Raw genomic sequence first — 23,275 nt, 5'->3', positions numbered from 1 at the left:
AGAGATCCTCACTTGGGCGGCCCCACCAAAACCAGTGGGGGAACAACTCTCAAACCTCATTGGTAGTTCGGCACGTGCTGCTCGAGGGTGCCTCGCTCCCCGAGAGCATAAATCCCCGGTCTGTGGTCTTCCCATCTCAGAACCACCTCGAGTTTTAAGCGAGCGTTTTATCCCTGTGAATAGCAAAACAGCCTTTTTAGAATCAACTTGAAATTTCACTTTTCAAAGCAATAGAAAATAAAAAATAAAAAATTGTGTAAGACAATTTACACAAAAAAAAGTGTTTGTGAAGTTGAAATCTATCAAGTGTGCGCAAGATATGGAGTTCCAGGAAATGTTCCGTTACGGTTACATGTTCCCACCCCAAGAAAATGAACACGTTACGTCGACATATATGGAGCTGCCAGAGTACACATATCTCAAAGAGAAGAGTGTCCTGCTACCACCGGTTTCTTCGGTCTTGACCGTTCAACCCCACATGATGTATGACAACAACAGTGACGGCTGGAATACTCCAAGTCCTCCGGCGAGTCTTCGCTCAGTCTCACCCTCCACCACATTATCTGTATCATCGTCAGACCTAGATCGATCTGCTTCTCTTCACAAAGAGACACTCCAGCCGGAATCAAAACGACGCAGAGATCGGCGCAATTCCGGGGAGGTCACCCAGAGAAATATTGTTCAGGTGCACGTGCAAGTGACCGGTGTGGATGACGATGAGGAGGACAATACTGGGGAGGAACTCTCTAAACTGTCATCTAGGAGGAGTGTCGTCAGCACCTCTAGTTCCTTCGAAGATAGAATGGAAATGGACCTGGAAAGCGATGGAGCCAGTGAAGTCGACGAATCGTCAGGGCGAATAAGGCGTGGTAAATACGTGAGTTCAATTGTCGTCAGAAAGCGGAGGTTAGCCGCCAATGCCCGGGAACGTAGACGGATGCAAAATCTCAACAAGGCATTCGATAGGCTGAGAGCTTATCTACCTTCTCTCGGCAATGACAGACAGTTATCCAAGTACGAGACTCTTCAGATGGCACAATCTTATATCACTGCACTCTACGATCTACTCCAGTGATCTTGCCATTTTTTTCCAAGTTGTCGGGTCGGTAAAATGTGTATTATAAAATTGTTATGTTTATTGGAGATTTTTTTTAAAGCTGCAGAGAGAAATTTAAATAAAATCAAGACTCACGAGTTTGCATGAGAGGCCAAGAGAAATAATTTTTTTTACATAAAATTGGGAAAAACAAGTCTTATTCTTTTGAAAAGAAGAAAATCAAACCAACACCAGTTTCTCGCTGTAGGAGTTTGTAAATTTTTGTATCATAAAATATTAGATTAAATGATAAATTTTGTGTATAGAAAAAAATGCATAAGCAAAATTATTGACATTTCAAATAGCACAAATGGAACAATGTATTTAAAACTTCAAGTTTAGGATTTTTTTTTTTCAAAACAATTCCTTCTCAATTTATTTCATATACATAATATCTATGTAAAATATTTATAGTACTATTGTCGGTGCGTAAGTACTTGAGACTGAGATGCAGGCGATATTTTTCGAGAGAGTGAATAAACTTGAATGAAATTTATATAAATTTGTGTGTTTAATTGTTTATTTTTTCTCTATGGAAATCCTTTTTATTCATTTATTTATTTTAATTGTATATTAAATGATTCTACGTTTTTGACGGAGGTTACAATGAAAATGTTCGCTATCGTCATCGGTGGTCCCACATCGTCATTCGAGATGCAGCCCATCGAACTCTTCGTCCTGGTGCTCGGTTTCATCGCAATTTGAGATGGCCTATTCCCCTTCCTCCACTATTTTAGGGGGTCTAGGTATAGGGACGGGTGTACACTCAATTTTTCGTATTGAATTCCCGAAATTTACCTCATGTGTACTTCATTGATGATTGATACATTTAAAGAACGATAGTATTAGATGGAAATAAAATAATAACTNAAAAAAAAAAAAAAAAAAAAAAAAAAAAAAAAAAAAAAAAAAAAAAAAAAAAAAAAAAAAAAAAAAAAAAAAAAAAAAAAAAAAAAAAAAAAAAAAAAAAAAAAAAAAAAAAAAAAAAAAAAAAAAAAAAAAAAAACTTTACTAGCACTTATTTAGAAGCAGTATCTTCCATAAAAATCCAAATAAATAATCTCATCATGAAAGAAGAAAAAAACAATTTTTCAAACCGAAGGACCACCTTGCAAGCCTCCCCTTGTTCATCAGCAAGGCGCAACTCGGAGAAAGAAAATTCAAAGAAAAAACCAGAAGAGACTCATTATCCTTAGAGTTACGAGTCCAAAGCGGCAACGGGTTGTTGTTAAACTCGAAACGATTTTGAGCTCCTCAGGATCTATCTATGCGCGCGACTTGGTTTAATGCGCGGGATTCACAGCGGAGAAGTGAGAGACTGGCTCATCGTAGCGCATCGAAGTGGCCATATAACCTCCTATGAAAGAGCGTTTAAAGCCCACCTGAGAGACCCACAGGAGGCTGTCTTTACCGGTGTAGATCACTTATGAGTGATGTACATGTCCTGTTGATGCTGCCTTGATGCCGGTGCGAACACTTAAAAACTATATTTTTCAAATTAAAAATATATTTTTCTTCAATCGAGAATCGTTGAATCATCAATTCAATTACTTAATGAAGAAGAATATTATACCTATTTAAATTTTAATGGTAAGACATGATGGACTGAAAAAAAATGGCACAAAAAAGTGGACGCTCAGAAGACTAGTGATTCTCTCTATTGCCAACAATTTGTGTTTTCTACCATTTCTTTGTCCCACACGGTATAATGGTATATGAAGAAATGAACAAATGACTTTTCATGGATACATGCTTTCTGAATAACGGGTGTTATTAACCCTCACAACTACTACTTATCGAGCGAGTCAATAGTAATGTGTGGAGATGAACGCGTGCAACATTTTTTTCGAGAATAATGAAAACTAGATCATGGGAATCACGTACGCTCAAACGCCTCGGAAATTAGGTGGCCCAAGGATATTAAGTTCCTGCTGGGATGGCTTTTGAGTATTTCATACGAGCGGCAAAAAATAAAGGACGGAGAAAGAAGAGATCCTTTCAGATGTATTGAAAGAAGGCGCAGGGTAGGAATAAAAGGGCCTGAAGCCACGTGAGGTGAAACTATGGAGTGGTGCAATGAACCGACAACAACCCCCGTCGACAAGCCAGCCCCTGTGCCCCACTATATTATTCCAGCATGCGTGAGACTTACAGCCCTCACAATGCACTTTTTCTTTCGTCTTTTTTTTTTTTTTTTTTTTTTTTTTTTTTTTTTTTTTTTTTTTTTTTTTTTTTTTTTTTTTTTTTTTTTTTTTTTTTTTTTTTTTTTTTTTTTTTTTTTTTTTTTTTTTTTTTTTTTCGTCGCTCCGGCACTTGTGTATACATGGTGTGCTCTACGTGTGTGTTCCAGAACTGAACGACTCTCACGTTCACAATGGGATATTAAACTATACGATTAACTGATTTTGACTACCCCCAACTGATATAGGAAAGCGTTTAGGTTTTTGTGTCATGATCGTACTTTCTTGGCTCTTGAAATTAACTCATTTTCAATTTTCCTATTCTCTTTTCTTTTTTCTTTTTTTTTTTTCAATTTTTTTTGGTGTTGAAGAAAGAGCAATCATGTCATGGGGATCGATTAAATTGTTCAGGAGGAAATGGTGAATAGATCAAATTGATTGACATGTTTATTTCGTTTTAACAAATGAACATAATATTTTGTCTTCATCACTTAAAAATTCAATGAGTATCTGCTGATTATCGTGAAATTGAGACTGACACATATTGTATACAATTTGAAATGTCTAAAAGGAATAACATACATACAGCATCACACCGGTAGTGCAACTTGAAAAGGTAATGGTGCGTCCGAGAGATAATCATGAAGACGCTATTATGGTTTTAAAGCGCCTACCCACGGTGAAGATTTACGTCGCCGAGAACGCACAGACCGTAAATTAACTCCGGTACGTAATTTCTAGTGCTAGCAGTTCATACTGCGAAACAAAAAACGGTGTATGGAGCCACCCGAAGCTGCATCTCGATTACGTACATGCTATGCACCCGCCGAGAGAGGGCTGAGCTGAATGTATTTTTCATCTATTGCGCATGTAATTCGGCGGTCATCGCGTATTCGATCGAAAATCCTTTTGTTTGATCATCAGGAGACGAGTTCTGTCATGCCCATGAAATTTATGAGCGCCTCCTGCTTGTTTCTAAAGCAGTCTCTTTCCCCATACAAATGGCAACAAAACGAGTTATACCGAAAGCCGGAAGTTTGCATACAATGAGGTTTATGAAATGTGGTAGAAAAGTATAAACGCGTAATAATTGTGAAAAATTTTAAGATGCGAAAAAAAAACACTCGTGTTACTTTATTTTATCATTTTCAAGCAGCCTCGATGCCTTTTACCTGCTAAAACTTGTAGTTTTCTAATAATATACGGTAAGAATGATTCTAGGGTAGTAGAGTAAGTGTATATGTTTGGTGAGAAGGTTGATGCTTATACATCAGAAACGGGGTGAATATCTCCATGAATTGTAATTGCTGCTGGGAGGGGGAGGGGGCAATGGTGTGCTTTATCTGACACATATGTGTGAGTGAGTGAGTGAGTGAGAAGGAATATATACATTATAGGATTACATATCATGATATTTTCAATGGTTGTCTTCGTTAAAACGGAAATTAAATTTTCCTGCCTGACAGACAAACACCTAAAACACCCGAGAAACATTTCACAATAGAATCTCTTCTTAAATTAAACTCTCAACCCTTAACCCCATGAAATTGGTCACCGAATGGGTCACTGGTTTTGTGGCACCGATCGTCCAAATACCTCGAGTTCCCCGATAAAAATCTAAACTGTGCATCACCAAATGGACTCTATAACTTTTTCCAAAATAGCGTACAGGTGCACTTTCACAGGACAAATTGTCAACGACTGATTGTATTTATCGTGCTTGATCGCCAAATCGAGATTACATTATTCCCATGCCCCAATAGCCCACGGGCACACGCGCATGCCAAGTCCCGGGCAACTCTCTTCTTCTTCTTAGTCTTCTTCTTTTTCTTTTTCCAAATGTAGCAGAGGGAGTTTAATGTATTTTTAAATAAAGCAATCGCTCGATCAAGACAAGAACAAGAGGAACGGTAGCCGCCTCTTTGCGGCTACGCTTTGTTCTCGAGCTCAACATATTGCCCACCATTTTTTATTTTCTTCTCTTTTCCATAGGTGCAGAAGTCGAAGGATCAGGACAACACGAGAATTATAATTTTGCTGGGCTGGATATTTACGTTCCTAAGGTAGCGGTATTCCTCAGTAAGTGACTACAGAGTTTATTAGATCGTCGTTTATCACATTCCCTTCTCACCTAAATCCAGTGGAATCTTGACAATTCGAACCACAATTGGAATCCTCGCAATTATTCGCCACTATAATAATTTTAGAACCCCCTGAAAACCATCTTTCTCTCTCTCTCTCTCTTTCTCTCCTAGAAACCTGGTATTAACACCACTACTCCCCACGGTGATCCATCATATTTTCCCCTCAAGAGCAAGTTTTTACTTCGTTGATTAGAATTATTAAAATTGCGCAAGATTTACACCTTGAAAACACCATAAATTTTGGCATTTACGTAACATATATTGTCTGACTACCGTAAATGTCACGTAGTATAGGAAAAACTGAAAGGATTCACACGGGGTGGTCTGACGGGAAGTCCATTGATGCCTTTCCCCCTTCTCTCCTTTTCAGTTTAAAAAAAAAAACCACTCGGAAGAGAGGTCTTCCTATCCATACTTCCGTGCTTGCAACACCAGAGTATCATCCCCTTTCAAAACATACACGCATAATAGTGCAACCCAAAAATGTCCATAGAAGTTAATAGTCTACTTTATACCACTGACGTATGCGTGAGCTGTTGCAAATGCTACTGGATTATATGGGCGACCGGCGTGCGGTTAGATTTGAGACAAACCGATTTAGCTCCATATTATAACCAGTCCCAGGTATAAAAAAAAAGAAAATCAAAATCCTAGAGACGCCCTCCTGATCCCTCGAGGGTCTTCTTCGCCCGCTACATAGTTGACCATTGTGTGGAAAAAAAAAAAATCATATAATAAAAGGATTATTCGTGAACCTTTTGTTAATTCGCCCCAGATTACTGCAACTCATGAAATTCTAATTTCAGTCAAGGTCACGTTTACATTTTTTTTTCTCATGGAGAAAATAGACGAACTCAAATTCCCCCTGGCACTGGCACGCGTTTAAAAAACCCAAGAGACACAGGCAAATGAAAAAAATCTTTCCCCTTCTCATTATTTCCATTTAGCCATGCAACAGCACCAAACACTTGAAGTCGCACTCGTCCGCAATTTAATGCATGCCCGATTCTTCAATTGTTTTCATTCACATATTTGTGTGTCTCTCGTTTTGAAATCCACTCAAGCGATTTTAAAGGGAATAGATGCAAGCAAGGAAAGCAGGCAATTAACCGCTTTGCTTTGAGTTAACATACATTTATTCCCATGTCAATGAGTTTTATAAATATACAAACGTTTAAGCAGATAAAGTACTAGACATAAATCAATGAAAATAGGTACAATAGTTGTATTTTTAATCATCTCAAATTATTTACTCTTGCGCACAAGATTAGATGTCATTTTGTCGTTGTCATCGTGATGATATTGAGACGGTGATGGTGTGTTTGCAATATCTACAAATAAACTTTGTCTACAGAGCATCGATACTGTACTCATACTCGCCAATTCTTTATCCTTGGATCGCTTTAATTTAGCCCGTCTGAATTTATTGGCTAGCTGATGGAATCGTGACTCTTTAGCACATTTTTCAACCTGTTGACGAAGGTGATCGGAGGATCTTGGTAAGGAGTCACAGTTTCTACTTAATATCAATGAATCAGTTGTTTGGAGTCTTTCGAAGGCATCTGAATCGATATTAATCATTCCAACACTTGCAGACTTGACTAGGTCAGTCCTGGAGAGTGTTTCAATTGGATGAAAACTTGTTTTACCATTTTCTTCCGCATCAATGGCCGGCGGAGGGCTATTTTTATTGTCATGATTCTTATTTTTTTGTATATTCACATCTCGAGAGAGAAATTCCTCTTTAGCTTGTTGAATCATGAGGGCTCTCAAAGATGTTGGTGTCTCTTTTAATTTGCAGAATCCGGTCTGCTGGGGTATCTGGGGAGCAGTTTCACTCCTGACGACTGCATTGAGTAAATTAACAGGTTCGTCTGTCCACCGAGCTTTGGTAAAATCAGTAGTTGAACTTTTTGAAATGGCGAAAACATTGGGCTGATACATGGGTCCCGCAATGGCCTTTCTCACTTCCTCCTGGTATTTTTCCATTCGAGTTGTTATTCTCCGTTCGCTGACAGGAGATCGCCAGATTGGCGAACCACTTCCGCTACTCGTAGCTGAACCCGGCCCCACTGTACAACATCCTGAAGCTTCAAGTTTTTCGTTATACTTCTTTATCATCATTCTGATACTGGGAGCTGTCTCCTTAGCTGAGCAGACTACCGTCTGTCTATATTCTTTTCTAGTAGGAATTGGCGATGGGGGGGCATGAAATTTTTTCATCTCTGTACTAGGTTCCAGGATAATTGGAGTATCTGGTGCAGATTCTGTTTCAGAAGTGTCTGAATAAACACATGATGAGGATTTCGATGTTCTTCTAAATGGTGAAAATACTATTCTCTTCGTTTTTATAAACATACTCGTCGGATCTCTTTTCTCTTTTTTACTTTCCAAATCGTCGTCATCTTCGCTTTTTAACTTCAATCTCACCGATGATACTTGATCATCCGCCATTGAAATTGTTCCAGAATTCGTTGGAACTACTATTTTGTTTAATGTATTTTCATTGATAATGATTTTCTCCCGGTGAGATGCTTGAAGAAAATCATCAATTTGTTCTGGTGATGATTCTTTTCTCCCAGTTAAAGTTGATTGTGATTTAGTTACCTCAATTGGTTCATTGGAAGAGCTATGATGTAGTTGGTATCCAATCTGGGTATCGGTTAGTCGTCTCGTCTTCAGGTACTTTCTCGAGTGTCTTGAGTTACTGGCAACAGTAATTACCACTTCCGTTACGACGTCCCCAGCCTCACCATCCTCACCATTCTTGGTGGTTCGATTACGGTTCCTAGTTAACAATTCTGCCTCCTTGGTGCTTTCTAGGACAAAAAATCCATTTATCATTGCTTCTTCGGCAAGGTAGCAAGAGATTTTATATCCTATATATATTTTTAAAAAAAAGATGATTCTCTCACCAGAATCATGTACTGCCATCTTGCGAGCGTTGGCATGAGATATGAGAGAGCCGTTTTCCCGCCGGCATGAGGTATCAACCGACGAAACTCTTCTACCAATCCATCTGTTGGCAATTTCCCACTCATTTCCCTCATCATCTTCTGAAACGACAAAATGCAAATTCTACTTTTCATTTTACCACAATATCTTTGACAATTTCTCATACACAAGGTTCCGTACCAGTGGAACCATTTCTTTCATCTCTCTCAGCACCTTCTCCATACCTGGGCGTCACTTCAGATATTCTAATTACTCCCACATGTACTTCATCATCAGCTGCTTCCTCGATAATGCATGCCTGCGCAGCAATTGGTCGGACCTCATCGCCGGGTTGAATGAGAATGACAGGAGAGGGTTCGTGGCTTGATGTAACAGTCCCAAGGGGAATTGCTATACTGGTTGTTTCACTTCCAGCTACGCTGTAGACTGGTGTTTGATGTGGTTGATACTTTGCCATTGGACATGCCGTTTCCTCTACAACGTCTTCAATGTCGATAATCATAGCTTCTGGTTCTAGCTCTGGGTCCAATTCCGAGTCTTCAAGGCCAATGTCCTCTGATGTGTCTTCTTCATCTGGGATCGTTGGAACAGAACCTACTATACAACTTCTTGTATCTAAATTGTCAATGTCATTCAACGAGAGACTCGATGAGGGTGCTCGTGCTCGTGCAGGAGATTTTCTTTCACTAGTGCTGAAACTATCCACATGGATACTTCCCAATGACTTTGATCGACTCAGACCGCGACTCCCTGAAGGTTTTCGTTCAGCTTTCAAAAAAAAAAAAAAGTATATATATATATATATATATAAATGGAAGGAGCTGAATGAAATTTAATAATAATATCGTGAATAATATTCAAATACTCACCGACAACATCTGTCTGCATCATCAATCTAGGTCTCGAGCATATGCCATATCTCAGAGGATCAAGAAGCCTGAATGTCGAGCATTCCGGAGCAATTCCCTGGCTCTTTTCCCACTCGTACAATTTTCTTGTAAATTGACGAGATATTCCTTCAAATCGATATAATCCAGTTGACGTATGAATCAGTACTTCTTGGGTTTTCTCTGGTGGTGAGCCAACTACTCGATGCAACTTGGATAATCTTGAAGCATTTTTTCTATTTAAACTGTCACCATTAATTGCTTGATTTTTCTAAAATCTAATATATTACCTTGTTTGTTGATCTCTCTCCATGTTGTTGATAATTTTTCCAAGTGATTTAAACTCCTCGTCCTCCAAACCCTTCCATGATTTGAATCTCTCCGAAAATTTAGTGCGATTCATTAATTCATTGACACGTGCAGCCTCCTGCTCTTCTTCGTCATCCTCTTCCTCCTCCTCCTCCTGCTCCTCCTCCTCATCCTCCTCCTCCTCCTCCTCCTCCTCCTCCTCCTCATCCTCCTTCGCCTCAGACTTTATCCTCGTCCATCCCTCCATTTTTTTGACAAAATCATCAGAGAGTTTTCCTGGAGACTCTGGCTTGGTCTCTGCCATTTTTGAAGGGGATCTCCACAACTGCCAATCCGTCAATCTCCTCTTGCTGAAGGCACGAGGCTCAGGAGAGATGCCACCTTTGTTCATTCTCTTCCATTCCTCCAACTTTTTTTTAAACTCTGGTGTCAATTTATCCTGGCTGAGCAGCCGAAGATTATCCATGTCTTTCTCACGGACTAATCGTGATGACTCTTTAACATTTGATAATTTCACCTTGTCCCACTCTGCCAGTTTTCGATAAAACTCGGCACCTATTTTGTCATGAAGAAGTCGATAATTTCTCTGAATCTCTGCTTGCACCGCCGGATTGGAGGATGCCTCATTGTCCAAGTCTTCAGTACTTGCACTAGCACTGTAACTTGCCGCTGTTGCATCGCCATCTGAAAATATGTATTCTCAATTTTTATTCGAAACAAATCGACATTCAATTTGTTCAACTTTTGATATGCATCTTGCTAAATTTAGCCAAAAAATCTTGAGTAAAATTCCTACAATTTTTTTCCCCAAAAAAATTCAAACGATGACGTCGTTACTAACTCTCTGTACGAATGATTTCAAGTCATGTATTAAGAGAGAAAAAATTAAGCTAGTTCCCAAAAGTCGTTGTGCTAGAATGAGAGAAGCTATTGAAAAATGTCGGAAACCATTGCCTACCCAAACCTGTCCGTCAAAAGATGATCCATCAGATAATTCATCCACTCCCAAGGTATTAATCATTAGCCATTAGAAAAATCAATATCATCAATTTTCTTTTTTTTTACAAAAAAGCATTCCAAAAAATTTAGACTGAGAACGCATCAGACGTATACCTCAGATCACAGAAAGCATTTAGACTGCGAGCATCGCAACTCATGAAATTGCTGGAAACTTGTAAGAATTCTATTCTGAGTGATATGAGAAAACAATTACATGTTGCAAATCTTGAGGATATCGAGGACATGCGGAAAATTCTCTGCAGTATTGATAAGAAAATGAAAATTCTCATAGAACTGGACATCAAGTGCGCCCACACAAATAAGCTCAAACTCCTTAAATTGACTGACCAAGCCAGTCAAAGTATCAAAGTCTGCAATAAAAGGACAAAAATTGCCTTAAAGAATCTAGAAAATGAGCTGGAAGGCCTTGTAGATGAGACCTGTTGCAAAATAAATATTGTCATGGAAACAATTACCCATTGCAAAAATTGTCAATTGTCACCGGAGTGTTTGGAAGAATGTGTGAAATCAATGGGAGCCCAAGGGGTCAAATTATTTGATCAAGTTGATGAAGCTACGAAGAGACAAATTGAAAAATTAGAAAAGGCGAAAGATGATGCTATGAGTGAACGTAAACTGCTCTCTAAATACATTTCAAAGGAGTATCAGAAAGAGATGAACAATTTGTCTGATGAGCTGTCCGACTATATCAGACGTCTGGAGTTGAAATCGCCAGAGAAAAAATAATCGACTTATAATTCTGGAGAATTGGAGACTTACCATCAAAGAAATAAGATGAAATTCTGCTCGGGCTCGTGGGGACCGACGTAGCACTGGTAAGGAAGGCCCTTTTTACTTTATTCCACTTGGAGTTCCTCCTCTGCATTTTCGGAGAAGACCCTAGAGAATCTCCCTTCAACGGCTGGTGTTGCTTCACATCTGCTGGAACAGTTTGTGAGGTTTTAGATCGACCCAGTCCATACTTGAGGATTCCTCCAGAGCTCGATGATATGGGAGAAACCTGACCCGTTTTATCCCGTGAGATGTCACAACCTGGAGAAGATTTGTCTGACAAATGTCTTGGTGGCGGAGGTGTTATTGATTCAGGTGAAGATATGCTCCTCAGTTCTTCACTGGAGGGTACAGTTATAGTCAACATGGGCGTGAGTCTTCTTGAAGCAATATCTTTCAATTCTAACTGCTGGGCTTTAGATTTGGCAATGTTCATTGATGATCCTGATGGATCTGATGTGATCCGAACACGAGGAGCTCTCCCATCATGCTGGAAAAATGAACATTTAATTTTTTCCATAGAGTTTGATGATAAACAAGATTTGCAAGTTATGTTTTTTTGGTCATAGTCTGAAAATGTAAAAATGTGATTGAAAAAGAAAGAAAAGAAAAAAATATAACCGTTACATCTTCAATTTTGTAACAGGTGTACGCTCTGCATAAAAAGAAATATCAAGTGAATGAAAAAAAAGACTGCACACTCTGCGCTGCGTGCAACGATTGAGACGGGTCTCTAGGGGGATATCTTTTCGTTCTTGTATACATACTGAGATATTTTTAAATGCAAAAGTGGGCTAACACGTCGCTGCCGACGATTCAGACTTTAACTGAGGATGTCGACCTCTAATCTGCGCTGAGAAAAAAAAAATCTTACCCTTCGACATTTGTAGATAGCAACTTGTTTTGTATGGCCAAAAAAGGAAAGACGGAGGGTTAAAAAAGAAACTTGCAAAGTTTGCATTCATTGAGAATCACCTCGATTCTGTGTAAATCAGTCGAGTCTAAACTCGATGTTGAATGGTTGTCTTCATTTCGTGAATTTCTACTTGTTTGCCTTCCCAAACTTTCACGGCGAAGCTGCATCATGTCCTTCATTTTTCCCCACGGGGTTTTGGCCATCCGGCACTCAATTTTCACTGCATTTAAAGGATTCTGCGCAAATAGAATGAGAATAACAAGCCTGATCAAGTATTTTTCATGGCACAACCAACTTTTGCTTTTAAATTCTCAAAAATAATAAAAATAACCAAAATAGCTAGGAAAACAACAAATCACCTTGCCTCGCTGGCTGTAATTAAATATCATTGGAACTAGTGTTTCTCCATCCAACGAGCGACTTCTTCTTGATGGATCTGAATCGTCAATTTCTGCCCTCTGATGACTACTGTCATTGCGTGATCCTTCAAAGGAAGATAATCCATCCATATTAATAAGATCCATCGATAAAAGCCAGCCTTCCAATAAAATCCCTACTCTTAAAACTAACTACTTTTCATCTGATGAATACTTGGCACTACTTGTGAAAAGTTAGAGGCACTCACTGTGAAAGACATCATCAATGGACGACGACGAAGAAGATATGGTACCAGCTGGGGTGGAAGGCCCAGAGACTTGGCAAGTGCATCCAACATTATTTTCCGGTATATTCAATAATTTTGTAGGAGTTCCAATTTCAAAGGGAGGGACTGATGCTGTTTCTGCTGTGTTGCAGGCAGCTCTTTCCCACCTAAAAGCAGCCTTCACACGAGTCCACTTGGAGATTTTGGGCAATCCTATCACCAGAGGATAGGGTCTCTGTTTATGATTAGCACTCTTTGCAGCTGAGCAATTTCTCATGATGGCTCTTGCAGAGTTTCTTCTTGGCACTTCAACAGCCATTGGACAAGAAACTCTTCTCTGCTCCATGCTCACCGATAAAGAGCTGCCTCCTCTTCTTTTCGCTGAAGATGACGCTCGGTTAATATTGCAACTTCTCCGAGCAGGCACCTCAAAATTACTAGCCAACATGGCACCCAGCAGCGACTCTGCAAATCCAACGTCTTCGTCGGGCAGTGGGACATGTTGGCCAGTTGACAATGCTTTTTCCAAGTCACTGTTAACTTTCTTCAAAGCTTTTACCCGCTCTAGTTGGCGCACTTTGTTGAACATTTTTGAACTTGTGTTCCGCATCTCCACTATTTGCTCCACCAGGGTGTAGAGTTTGGACAGGTGATTAAAGGCATTATCGACATTGACAATTTCCGCCCCCGCCCCCACCGCCGCCGATGATGATGCTGAAACGCCTGGTGAAGGGGGATCTGGAGGGCTTGTTGTTGATGGCAGATCTTTCTCTAATCTTCCACCTTTCCGGCATGATTTTTTTCCCAAGAGAGATGATACTTGATCCAAATGGGCTTCCATACTATTTGTTTTGGTATTTATTGATGATTCATATGAATAAATACATTTTAAAAATGTTAAACAACTTACGCACTATTAATCATCAGAAAATAGGAAATAGCGTAAAGGAATGACACCATTAATATAGCCACTTACATGGCTTATGGATTTTGTTTAATTGATTTAATTTGAAAATTTCACTACCCTACACCCCCTATGTATGTGGTGACTGCCCAGTGGATACTGCCAAGAATCACCAAGAGACTGAGAGTTAAACGAGATGAGTGTTGAGTAGGATCTAGTGGGCATGCGCAATTATAAATGCTCTTCATCTACTCTCACACGCCGGTTAAAATAGACACGCGGAAGGCGCTCCTCCATTGCTTCTACGATTTTTTTTTTTTTTCACCTCTCTGGATTTTTTTGCACTTTTCTATGGGATCAAGACTTTTCAGGGAATTCAACGTTTTTTTTCCCAGCAATTAAAATTTATTGTATTAGCTCAAATTGAAATATATTACACATATGATTATTTAGCATTTCGAGCTAAAGAATGGTTTAAAGAATGAATAATAGCTCCTCCTTGATGATGGATAACAGCTTGCAGGCATCGATTTTACTGTTGCATTGGGGCGTTGGTCAAGTCTGGTATAAGCAAAGCTGGTATCACAGCCCCTGTGCGAAAATACAAAACTAAATCAATCTCAAGTATGTTAATTATAGTCTGATGGATACTATAAACATTTTCCATACAACAGTATACAGAGGCGTTTTGGTATGTAAACAGCAGTTTTTCCTCATTTTTCGGATATTTTTGGTGCCTCTTAGGCGTACGTTTGGCATGTGTTTAACACGTGTGCAAAACATCGACATGAGGGTATGATTTTTTTCAACAAGTGCTATTTTTTCACTGGTACCTATTAAAAGACTGGATACTATGTAGAGAGTATTTGGACATGGGATGTGGATAAGGAACTTTATGAAGAATGAGGCGAGGTGGGGCAGTACTCCGGTTAGACCTGTCATCGTTCCTCTACAATTCAAAACTCGTGACAAAATAATACAATGTAACAAAATAACAAAAATAGTCGCTTACCGCACACATGTTGGATAATTCTCGAGCAGTAAAATTGTTGTAATTGTATGCATAACAGAGTACGAGGCGAGAAAAGATATCGATAGGACAGTTGTGCTGTTGTGAGATAGAAAAATCATGGCGAGAATCGATGTTCCTCCAATGAGAGCCGAAGTAACTGAAATATGAAAATTACAATTCACTCAATTTTTCATCATCCACTGTTCATTTCAATGGAAATATTCGTAAAAAGGAATATTTCCAATTGTTGCAGTTGCACGGGAATCTCTCTCTGAAATTTTCCAGCCCCAGTAACAACTTTCACGAGTCAAGTATTTTTAGTACTTGAGTTTATAGCGCACAGGCACGATCAATCACTTTGCACTTCCGGTTGAAATACATCCATCACATTTCAATACAATTAAATTTCAGGAAGTTTATATTTACTCTATTTGTACGAATAAAAAATTCAACATTTCGAGAAAAATTTTGACTAAAATTGTCCAAATAAATTTGTTACTATTTGCCACTGATTGAAAAAGAAAAAAACTCAACATACTAATGGACAGTTTTCTTCCGATGACATCAGCTCCAAGCACCAATAGACATTCCCCTAAAGCATATCCCGATGATAAAATAATCGAGTACTCGAAGAATGAATAGTTGGCTACGTGACAATTATGAAGAAAGCTCATAACAATATCCCCGGTGTCAGTTACGCAATGTTTAGCCAATGTCAAGGTGGTATTTTCCCTGTTTTTGCCTACGTGGGTGAGATGGGTGCTCCACAGTGTCATCCAAATGAATCTAAATTATTTTTTGTGAGTCTTATAAACCGACACGTCACATTCTCTCGTATAAAATAATCCACAAATTTACCCCGGAAACAGCAGTAAACGAATTATAAGTAGTAGTAGGGTATTTCTCATAAATTTTGGTGAACAGATGAGGACAATTCGTTTCCAAGTCTTGGAAAAGTGACGTTTTATAATAACTAAAGTGCTATTAGTCTCTTCATCAGCGTCGTCATCCAGTTCGGCGGTCCCATCTCCATCTAGATTGCCGCACTGCTGTAGGTTTCAATAAAAATCATCAATTTTAATTGACAAAGGTCCAACAATTCAAAAAAACGTTACAAGAAAACGTACAGGAAAATTATCCGCATGTTTCGAGTAATTGATGGCAAATATCTGCTGGAGAACCGACAGCGCTTGGACTGGACGCCGTCGAGAAACTAGGTACCGCGCACTTGAGGGTAATAAACTCGTCGCACAAGCCATTATGAGACTCGGAGCTCCACCGATTCCTGCTAAGACTCTCCATGAACTCGGACGAAACTCATTCCCAAGCATTCGAATTATCGAGGGCACCAACCACCACGAAATTGCTTTGAAATTGCAATAGAAATCAATGCGGTTAAATCATAACATAACGATCGAGTAACAAGTTATCCTCGTCATCAATAATAACGATACTAAATATACAAGAAATTTTAATCAACATAAGCTCGCAGATAATATTGAAAGTCATTGAATTTGGAATAGTAATGGAGACTAAGACTAAATATAGGCATATAGCTATATCCTCCACATTTTCTAAATATAGGTTGTATACCAAGTGCCGAAATCATGCCAGCGATCCACATAAAATCCAGAAATGCGAGGCAAGTTCCTCGACGTTTAGCTGGAAGGCACTCGATCATGTAGACGCGAATCATGACATTGTTACCTGAAACGCTATAAAAAAAAAAACCATTCCAAGAATGCAGCAATATTTTAATTGAATATCACAGCAGATTTTACCCGACTCCAAGGATAAATATGCAGAAACCAATGAGGATATAACTCTGAGAGAATGACAAGCCAATGGAGGCGCAGAATATGACAATCATGGTCGTGGGAATTTGCAATTTACGGCCATTACTATCCCCTAGAGTTCCAAAGAGTAGTGCACCCAGAGCCATTCCTAAATATTATAATTAAATTTTTTTTTTTTTTCTAAAACTGAGCGTCGTTACTGCATTAATGTGTCTCATATTTTGTCTCATTGAATCTATCGTCTATTTTCATCAATACCGAGGGAGGAAACAGCGTTCAACGTCATGACATCCTGTTTGCTGTAGGCAAGATCACACGCGAGTAAAGGTGTTAGGATAATGACAATCAGAGAAGCACCAGCCTCTGCCACAGTGCACATTGAGCACAAACCAATGATGAAATAATTGCATAATCCCCATCCTGATAGAAATAATCAATTCGTCGAGAGTCAGTAATTTTTCGCTTATCAACTAAATAATAATAATAATAATAATAATAATAATGCAAATATAAAAATGCAATTGACGTTAATGCTGAATATCTCCACTTGAGATAACCCTGACAGACATGACAATTTTAATTTAAAAAAAAACAGAGTCATGGTCTATGCCAAACAAACTCGCCTGTTTTTGTAATGGCATTCTCGCAGACTTGGTTCATTCTTGTTGAATTTTTCGATGACTTTTTGTTGTAGAGAAATTACTATTTCAGTCACTCTCTTGCTGACTGGCAGTTCAGTCCGCGTTAACCTTCACATTATTGACAAAAAGTTGAAGAAATAAAAAAGCTTGCTTGAGAAATGAACAATGCTCACAGTATTTTATTACAATGCTTTATTATTTATTGATTTCTCTTCAAAAGAAATAATGCTCACGACTAGCGTGATGAATGATTCACGATCGCTCTTAAAACTAAATGGAATTAATCGATAGTTGATTGAAGAGAATATTTTATTATTCTCAGAGTGAAATGGACAAGTAGGTGAATGAAAAGAAAAAATATTATTTCCTCTTGTCGTTGAATGATGTTCAACATTCAGTTGTTTTGAAAGTATTCCTTGGATCCGGCTGGGTCGGGTTTCATGGTCTTCTTGCCTGGTTTCCAGCCGGCTGGGCAGACCTCGCCGTGCTTGTCAGTGTATTGGAATGCTTGAACAAGACGAAGGGCCTCATCAACTGAACTGTAAAAATTGACAAGAAAAAATAACAACATTTGAAATTAAATGAAATTAAACAATTTTATGAATAATAGAATATTTCTTTTCATATTATTTCTGCGTGAAAAAGACTTTTTTTGCTCATGTTTTTTCATTGAAAATAGTACATTTATTTTGAGATTACGTGGTGCAATGAAATTCTCACCGTCCAACTGGCAGATCATTGATGGTGATTTGTCTGAGATTCTGTTTATCATCGATAATGAAGAGTCCACGGAATGGAATACCAGTTTCTTCATCAAGAACACCATAAGCACGTGCAGTTTTCAAGCTCTTGTCAGCAAGAAGAGGAATGTCCATCTCTCCAAGACCCCCCTGTTTGCGTGGAGTATTCACCCATGCAAGATGAGAGAAGTGTGAATCACATGAGGCCGCAATTAGCTCACAGTTGATAGCACGAAATTCACCTGCACGGTCTGAGAATGCGATGATCTCAGTGGGGCAGACAAAAGTGCTGGAAATTTTAATGAATAATTATACAAACTATTTAAACTTAAAACTTGTACAACTATAATGAAAATAATTCTACTTACAAGTCGAGGGGATAGAAAAAGAGAATAACATATTTTCCTTTGTAATCAGTTAATGAGATGTCCTTGAACTGTCCTTTGACAACAGCAGTGCCTTTGAAAACTGGTGCTGGCTTCTGAAGTGCTAGTACAGACATCTAGAATATTACCATTGCAAATAAATTTAATGAAAGTATTTCATATTCCAGTTAGATAATTAAATAATAAAAATCAAATTATCAAAATCACTCGTTAGATAATAATCTAACCGGGATAATTCAATAATGCACTCCTCCGCTAATCATTTCTCTTAGCACATAGCAATTGCATCAGAATGTGAATCATAAATGAATTTTCATTGCTAAATATGCATTAAATAGCGGCAAGTGACACACGCTTCACTCACATTGACCGAGACCCTGATAATGACAATTAATCTCCTTCCTCGGCAATATAAATTCAATCAGTATAAATAAACATGCGCTGGTGCATTATATTATTGAACCAGTAATAATAAACCCCTGGCCATTATTTTCACGATTCATACTATACATAGCAAATGACTTTTCAACAGTATTTCTCTCCACTCACAAAACCAAATCTAAATTATTCATCGCGAAATGCTTCAATCAGCAAAAAATCCCATCTCTTCATTATTAAAACAAAGAAAGCAAATAATGGCAATAATTTTTCACTGAGCTATTATATCCCAACGACTGAATCTCCAATCTCCAGATACTTATATGTAATTGCGTAACACTAACCAGTAACCACGACTCGATCGAATACCGTTAGTCATGAAGGAGTCTTACAGGACAAAGGAAAAAATATTCCTCCGAATTGACGCCAAAAAATTATCAGAATTTTTTTTTGTAAAATAAAATAACGACGCAATAAACGGGCCCAAACCAACCGACTCACCTTTGATGTATTATTCTTTGATGAAAGCTTCTGGAAGGTTCGTTAAATACTGGAGCTGAAATCTCAATGCGATGTAATCGAGAGAGCGTATTATAATGTCTTTCAATTGTAACAGCCCGGAGAGTACACCGGCAACCGGTTTTCACAATGAAAGGGAGTAGCAGACAATAGGGGAGGTGGGAGATTCTGGCCGATTGGCCGATTCTGGCTTCAAGGTCCAACGGAAACGTTCATGGATGATTGGCTCATGGTGGTTTGGAGAAAGACATTCTGATAACATCGATCCGCTCTTCTTTACCCAGGCTCGATAATTAAACGTTATATTTTCCTTTAAAAAAACCCTCCGGTGGCTCTGAAATCGTTTTTGCTTGGTTTATGGTCCTTTTGAATGTAAAGACCGTTTGGACTTGTTTCCATTTTATTTGGAGAAAGGTCTTGAGAAAGTGAGGATATGTCGGGTTTTTGGGAAAGTTTACGAAAGAAAGGAAAAATTGTCGATGAGGGAATTAAACGACTGGATAAACAATGGGAGACACCTCATATTTTCATTAGTAAGTATGGAGAGCTCGTAGAAGAGGCGAGTAAGCACCTGGAGAATTTTTTGGAGTCGATTAAAGATATTCATGTGAGTAAATTATTCAAGACTTTTTTTAAAATCTATCTCATCACTTGTTTATAACCAATTAATTTAATATCATATGAGTTCTTCTCGTTGTTCTTCATATTAATTCCTTTGATGCCATTATCAATATGCCTACAGGATGAAATTATTGAAGACAATCAGCCAAGAGACAATTATATTACGGATGTATACAGATTCTCGGATGAATGTACAAATATTTATGAGGACTTGAGGCAACAAGCCTACGAAATCGAGGGCCTTCTAACTGAATTCGGATATGAGGGAGTTGGCCAACCAAATTTGTGAGTGCTTTCTTTATAGTAAAAAACAAATTGTGTTGTTTGTGTCTTTGAAATAATTCAATTCATTGAAATTTCTTTAGACCACAAGACACTGATGAAGACAGCAGTATCTTGAACCCGGAGATGATGGAAAGCCTCGAAATTACTGACAAATACTCCAAAGACGAGCAAGAAAATATTTCTCCCAACAAATCAAAAATAATTAACATGCCAAAATTTATTGCCACTCCTGTTATCAAGAGTCTTGCTTCCTTGAAGAGGGAAATATCAGATAAGACACCTCTCGCAGCATTTACCTCATCATCAAGCTATCCTCAGGAGCCTATCTATTCTCCCTATTATTACAAAGCATAACACTTTAATTATAATAACTGTACACATCTATATATATATATTATTTTTATGTAATTTTTTATCAACTAATCCAATTTTTTATAAAATAATGAAACAACTGTAAATAAAGCCAATCATTCTACGTTTTAAAAACAATTGCATTTTATTTATTTTAATTTTTTCTACATACAATGACCAATATGATAGTGTGGCACTGGTTCATATGCCATGGGTCCTATTCTTGAAAAAAAAACAAAAGTAAGCAATCTTCTGCTATAGAAGAAAAAATCTTTTTCACTAGTGAACAACTTGTGATGATGAGTGTTTTTAAAGATGAATCATTATCCTCGCTTTCTTATTTGTGGTTTTACATTTTATCTGAAATGGTCATATGACCTAACCTCTTTGGATGATGAATGTTTATGCCATCGGCCATGGGCAAGTACTGCAAATGCTCTTTTTTTCTCCACAAAAGGAATTATTGATAATAAAATGGCAATTATTGGAGGTGAGCAATTATGCCAGGGAAAAGACGTCTTTGAAAGGATGAATTATCTCTTCCAAGCTGGTCAGTTGCTATCCAAGAAGGATCATGTTGCTGCTTCATTGTGTGGAAATATCATGGTCAGCTGTGCAAAACGATCTGTTCTCAGAATGTAAATACAACAAATCTAAAATATAATCTCATTAAAAGTTCTATTCGTGACTATTTAATGAAATTTATAATTTTTTTCCCCTGGTTTAGGGAACCCGACGTCAAACGAAGCATCTGCAAAAGTTGTCAGATCCCTCTTATACCTGGTGAATCAGCCAAAGTAAGATTAATATCGAAACCAGTGAAGGCTGTAAAATGGACATGTCTCCTTTGCAAAACTACTAGAACAATTCCAACGAAACGAGGATATAAATTATGGATTAAACAATCACAATCCGTAATTAAAACTTTTGATTACACTTCAAAACCTATGGAAATTATCGACAAAGATGATGTGAAGAAAGTTGAAGAATCTATAGGATCAATTAAAGAGGAGGTAAACATTTGTGATGGAGCAACTTCTTCACACTAAAACTTGGTCATTTAAATACTGAGGTATTTCCAAATAAATGTACTTCAATTATTGCGTACGAATATTTTTATAATAATCGCTTACATAAAATATGTTACAGTATTACAATCAATATTGTAATCAATAAACAGATAATAATTTTTCCTAACTTTGAGTTATAATAATAGCAACCATACAATGTAGTAATAATATCTATAGGATGTTACAGATAACATGGATTGTTAGGGAAGTAATGTGTGTGTGTGTTTTGTCTTTCATGCTTTTCGTCTTGCGTTTTTTCCCTTTTTCTTAATGTGGAACCCATTGAAAACATCTACCCTAAATACGTGGGAGACTACATTTGCCCGGTGATTGCTATTCGCAGCAAAATCCACCATTTTTCATGAATTTTCATTCAACCTCACTATCTCTTTATTTGCTTTGATGAGTTTTGTAAAAATGGAAGAAGGACGGCTTGTTGAGCTCTTTTAAGTTGCACAAACCATTGCTGGCCAGTAAACAAGTATGCAATCGACGGATGGAATCGGGATTCGTTGCGAATCGACGTCACCGTTCAATTTACCTATTTTTTTTTCTTTTTCCATTACTTTTTCGATTCAACTATGATATGACTAAGTCCGCCCAAAGTCCCCTGGACTCAATCAATTAACAAAAACATTAATTATTGAATTCATTCATAAATTCATAATCAATGCCAATCAACTATCACCAAATCACAGATCCAAAATATCTTCACAATTTCAACATCAAGATAAATTAAATATTCTAAATTATGCATCAACACTCGATCAATCATGAAATATTCAACGCTGCTTGACTCATAAACTTTCACAATAATAATTACGAGTAATGGCTAATGACTTAACAATGAGTGGGATAACCCACAAAAATTGGCAGTATAAACGTACAAAATAAAAATGGATACGTTAGTAAAAAAATAAAACAAACAAAAACATTACTAATACAAGTTCTTAAGATGGTTAATTTGAAAAAAAAAAAGCAGACTTGGGCTGGACGGATCCATCTAAACATCCACTTATATACATAATATACCTGTCATGTCAAGCATCGGTCGCTCGACAAAAGAACCCTATCATTTTACCTTGGCAATTAATTTTCTTAAAATTAATGATATATCACCATACGAATTTTCTCGGTTCCATCAATAAATCAATTCATCAATTAGTATCCTACCACCCCAGGTTGGCAACGCACAAATATATACATGCACACACCAGCTACATTAATACATGATCATTTTCTCTAGTAAATCCTTTAACATGCCTAATACTTATTCATTGAATTATATTTGTTTTTATCATTAAAGTTGTTAATGAGACAGGGGATAAACGACATTACGTGACGATGATTATGACATTATGTGATGCATGATTCTGAGAAATAGATTAATCTTAAATAAAGTCCTATACTTTTTTAAAAACTCACACGTTAGACCAAACCATACGATCCAGTTATTGTCGAGGTCCTTGGATGTGAGTTTTCAATATTTGTTTATTATTCCTCTCAACGTTCCAGTGTTCACTGGACAATCAATTCATTCATTTTCATAAAAAAGACTATAAGAAAGAATGGTCGTGTCTGACAAATAGGCACATTTCACAGTTTACAATACATTGATTGTGAAAAAAAAAAAAAAAAAAAAAAAAAAAAA

General features: G+C 37.7%; 6 protein-coding genes across 9 annotated transcripts; 3 read left to right on the top strand and 3 right to left on the bottom strand.

Annotated features, from left to right (window-relative positions):
* The first annotated feature begins 319 nt into the window (after positions 1–319).
* On the top strand, positions 320–1,075 carry LOC107045425 (protein atonal homolog 8). The gene has a single exon (XM_015267701.1). It carries the CDS (start codon positions 320–322, stop codon positions 1,073–1,075), a length of 756 nt encoding a protein of 251 aa, XP_015123187.1.
* Positions 1,076–6,565: 5,490 nt separating this feature from the next.
* LOC107045430 lies at positions 6,566–14,000 on the bottom strand. Of its 4 annotated transcripts, XM_029126622.1 has the most exons (10): positions 12,904–14,000; positions 12,638–12,762; positions 12,338–12,514; positions 11,597–11,852; positions 11,351–11,509; positions 9,553–10,255; positions 9,245–9,498; positions 8,556–9,143; positions 8,336–8,476; positions 6,566–8,239 (listed from the first exon to the last, which is right to left on the bottom strand). In XM_029126622.1, exons 1-10 carry the CDS (start codon positions 13,760–13,762, stop codon positions 6,666–6,668), a joined length of 4,836 nt encoding a protein of 1,611 aa, XP_028982455.1. In that variant the 5' UTR covers positions 13,763–14,000; the 3' UTR covers positions 6,566–6,665. The 4 variants fall into 4 exon arrangements, with proteins under 4 accessions (XP_028982455.1, XP_028982453.1, XP_028982454.1 ...); XM_029126620.1 differs by having other exon boundaries at positions 11,351–11,852; XM_029126621.1 differs by having other exon boundaries at positions 8,589–9,143; positions 11,351–11,852.
* A 223-nt stretch (positions 14,001–14,223) lies between these two features.
* On the bottom strand, positions 14,224–16,131 carry LOC107045434. Its single transcript, XM_029126623.1, has 6 exons — positions 15,965–16,131; positions 15,696–15,886; positions 15,376–15,623; positions 14,838–14,994; positions 14,659–14,774; positions 14,224–14,416 (listed from the first exon to the last, which is right to left on the bottom strand). The coding sequence occupies exons 1-6, from the start codon at positions 16,094–16,096 to the stop codon at positions 14,358–14,360; spliced, it is 903 nt and encodes a 300-aa protein (XP_028982456.1). The 5' UTR covers positions 16,097–16,131; the 3' UTR covers positions 14,224–14,357.
* A 1,317-nt stretch (positions 16,132–17,448) lies between these two features.
* Positions 17,449–19,369, bottom strand: LOC107045440 (peroxiredoxin 1). The gene is made up of 4 exons (XM_015267722.2): positions 19,280–19,369; positions 18,383–18,516; positions 17,995–18,303; positions 17,449–17,813 (listed from the first exon to the last, which is right to left on the bottom strand). Exons 2-4 carry the CDS (start codon positions 18,514–18,516, stop codon positions 17,669–17,671), a joined length of 588 nt encoding a protein of 195 aa, XP_015123208.1. The 5' UTR covers positions 19,280–19,369; the 3' UTR covers positions 17,449–17,668.
* On the top strand, positions 18,568–20,672 carry LOC107045439. Its single transcript, XM_015267721.2, has 3 exons — positions 18,568–19,904; positions 20,040–20,203; positions 20,284–20,672. The coding sequence occupies exons 1-3, from the start codon at positions 19,731–19,733 to the stop codon at positions 20,555–20,557; spliced, it is 612 nt and encodes a 203-aa protein (XP_015123207.1). The 5' UTR covers positions 18,568–19,730; the 3' UTR covers positions 20,558–20,672.
* An 86-nt stretch (positions 20,673–20,758) lies between these two features.
* Positions 20,759–21,751, top strand: LOC107045438 (ribonuclease P protein subunit p21). Its single transcript, XM_015267720.2, has 2 exons — positions 20,759–21,192; positions 21,282–21,751. Exons 1-2 carry the CDS (start codon positions 20,870–20,872, stop codon positions 21,601–21,603), a joined length of 645 nt encoding a protein of 214 aa, XP_015123206.1. The 5' UTR covers positions 20,759–20,869; the 3' UTR covers positions 21,604–21,751.
* The last annotated feature ends 1,524 nt before the right edge of the window (positions 21,752–23,275 follow it).

This window comes from Diachasma alloeum, unplaced genomic scaffold (genome assembly GCF_001412515.2).
Source record: "Diachasma alloeum isolate Michigan unplaced genomic scaffold, Dall2.0 Dall_scaffold_00937, whole genome shotgun sequence".
NCBI classification, from domain to species: Eukaryota; Metazoa; Arthropoda; class Insecta; order Hymenoptera; family Braconidae; genus Diachasma; species Diachasma alloeum.
Note: the sequence above shows the minus strand (reverse complement) of the source record. Positions and strands in the feature narration are given on the sequence as shown.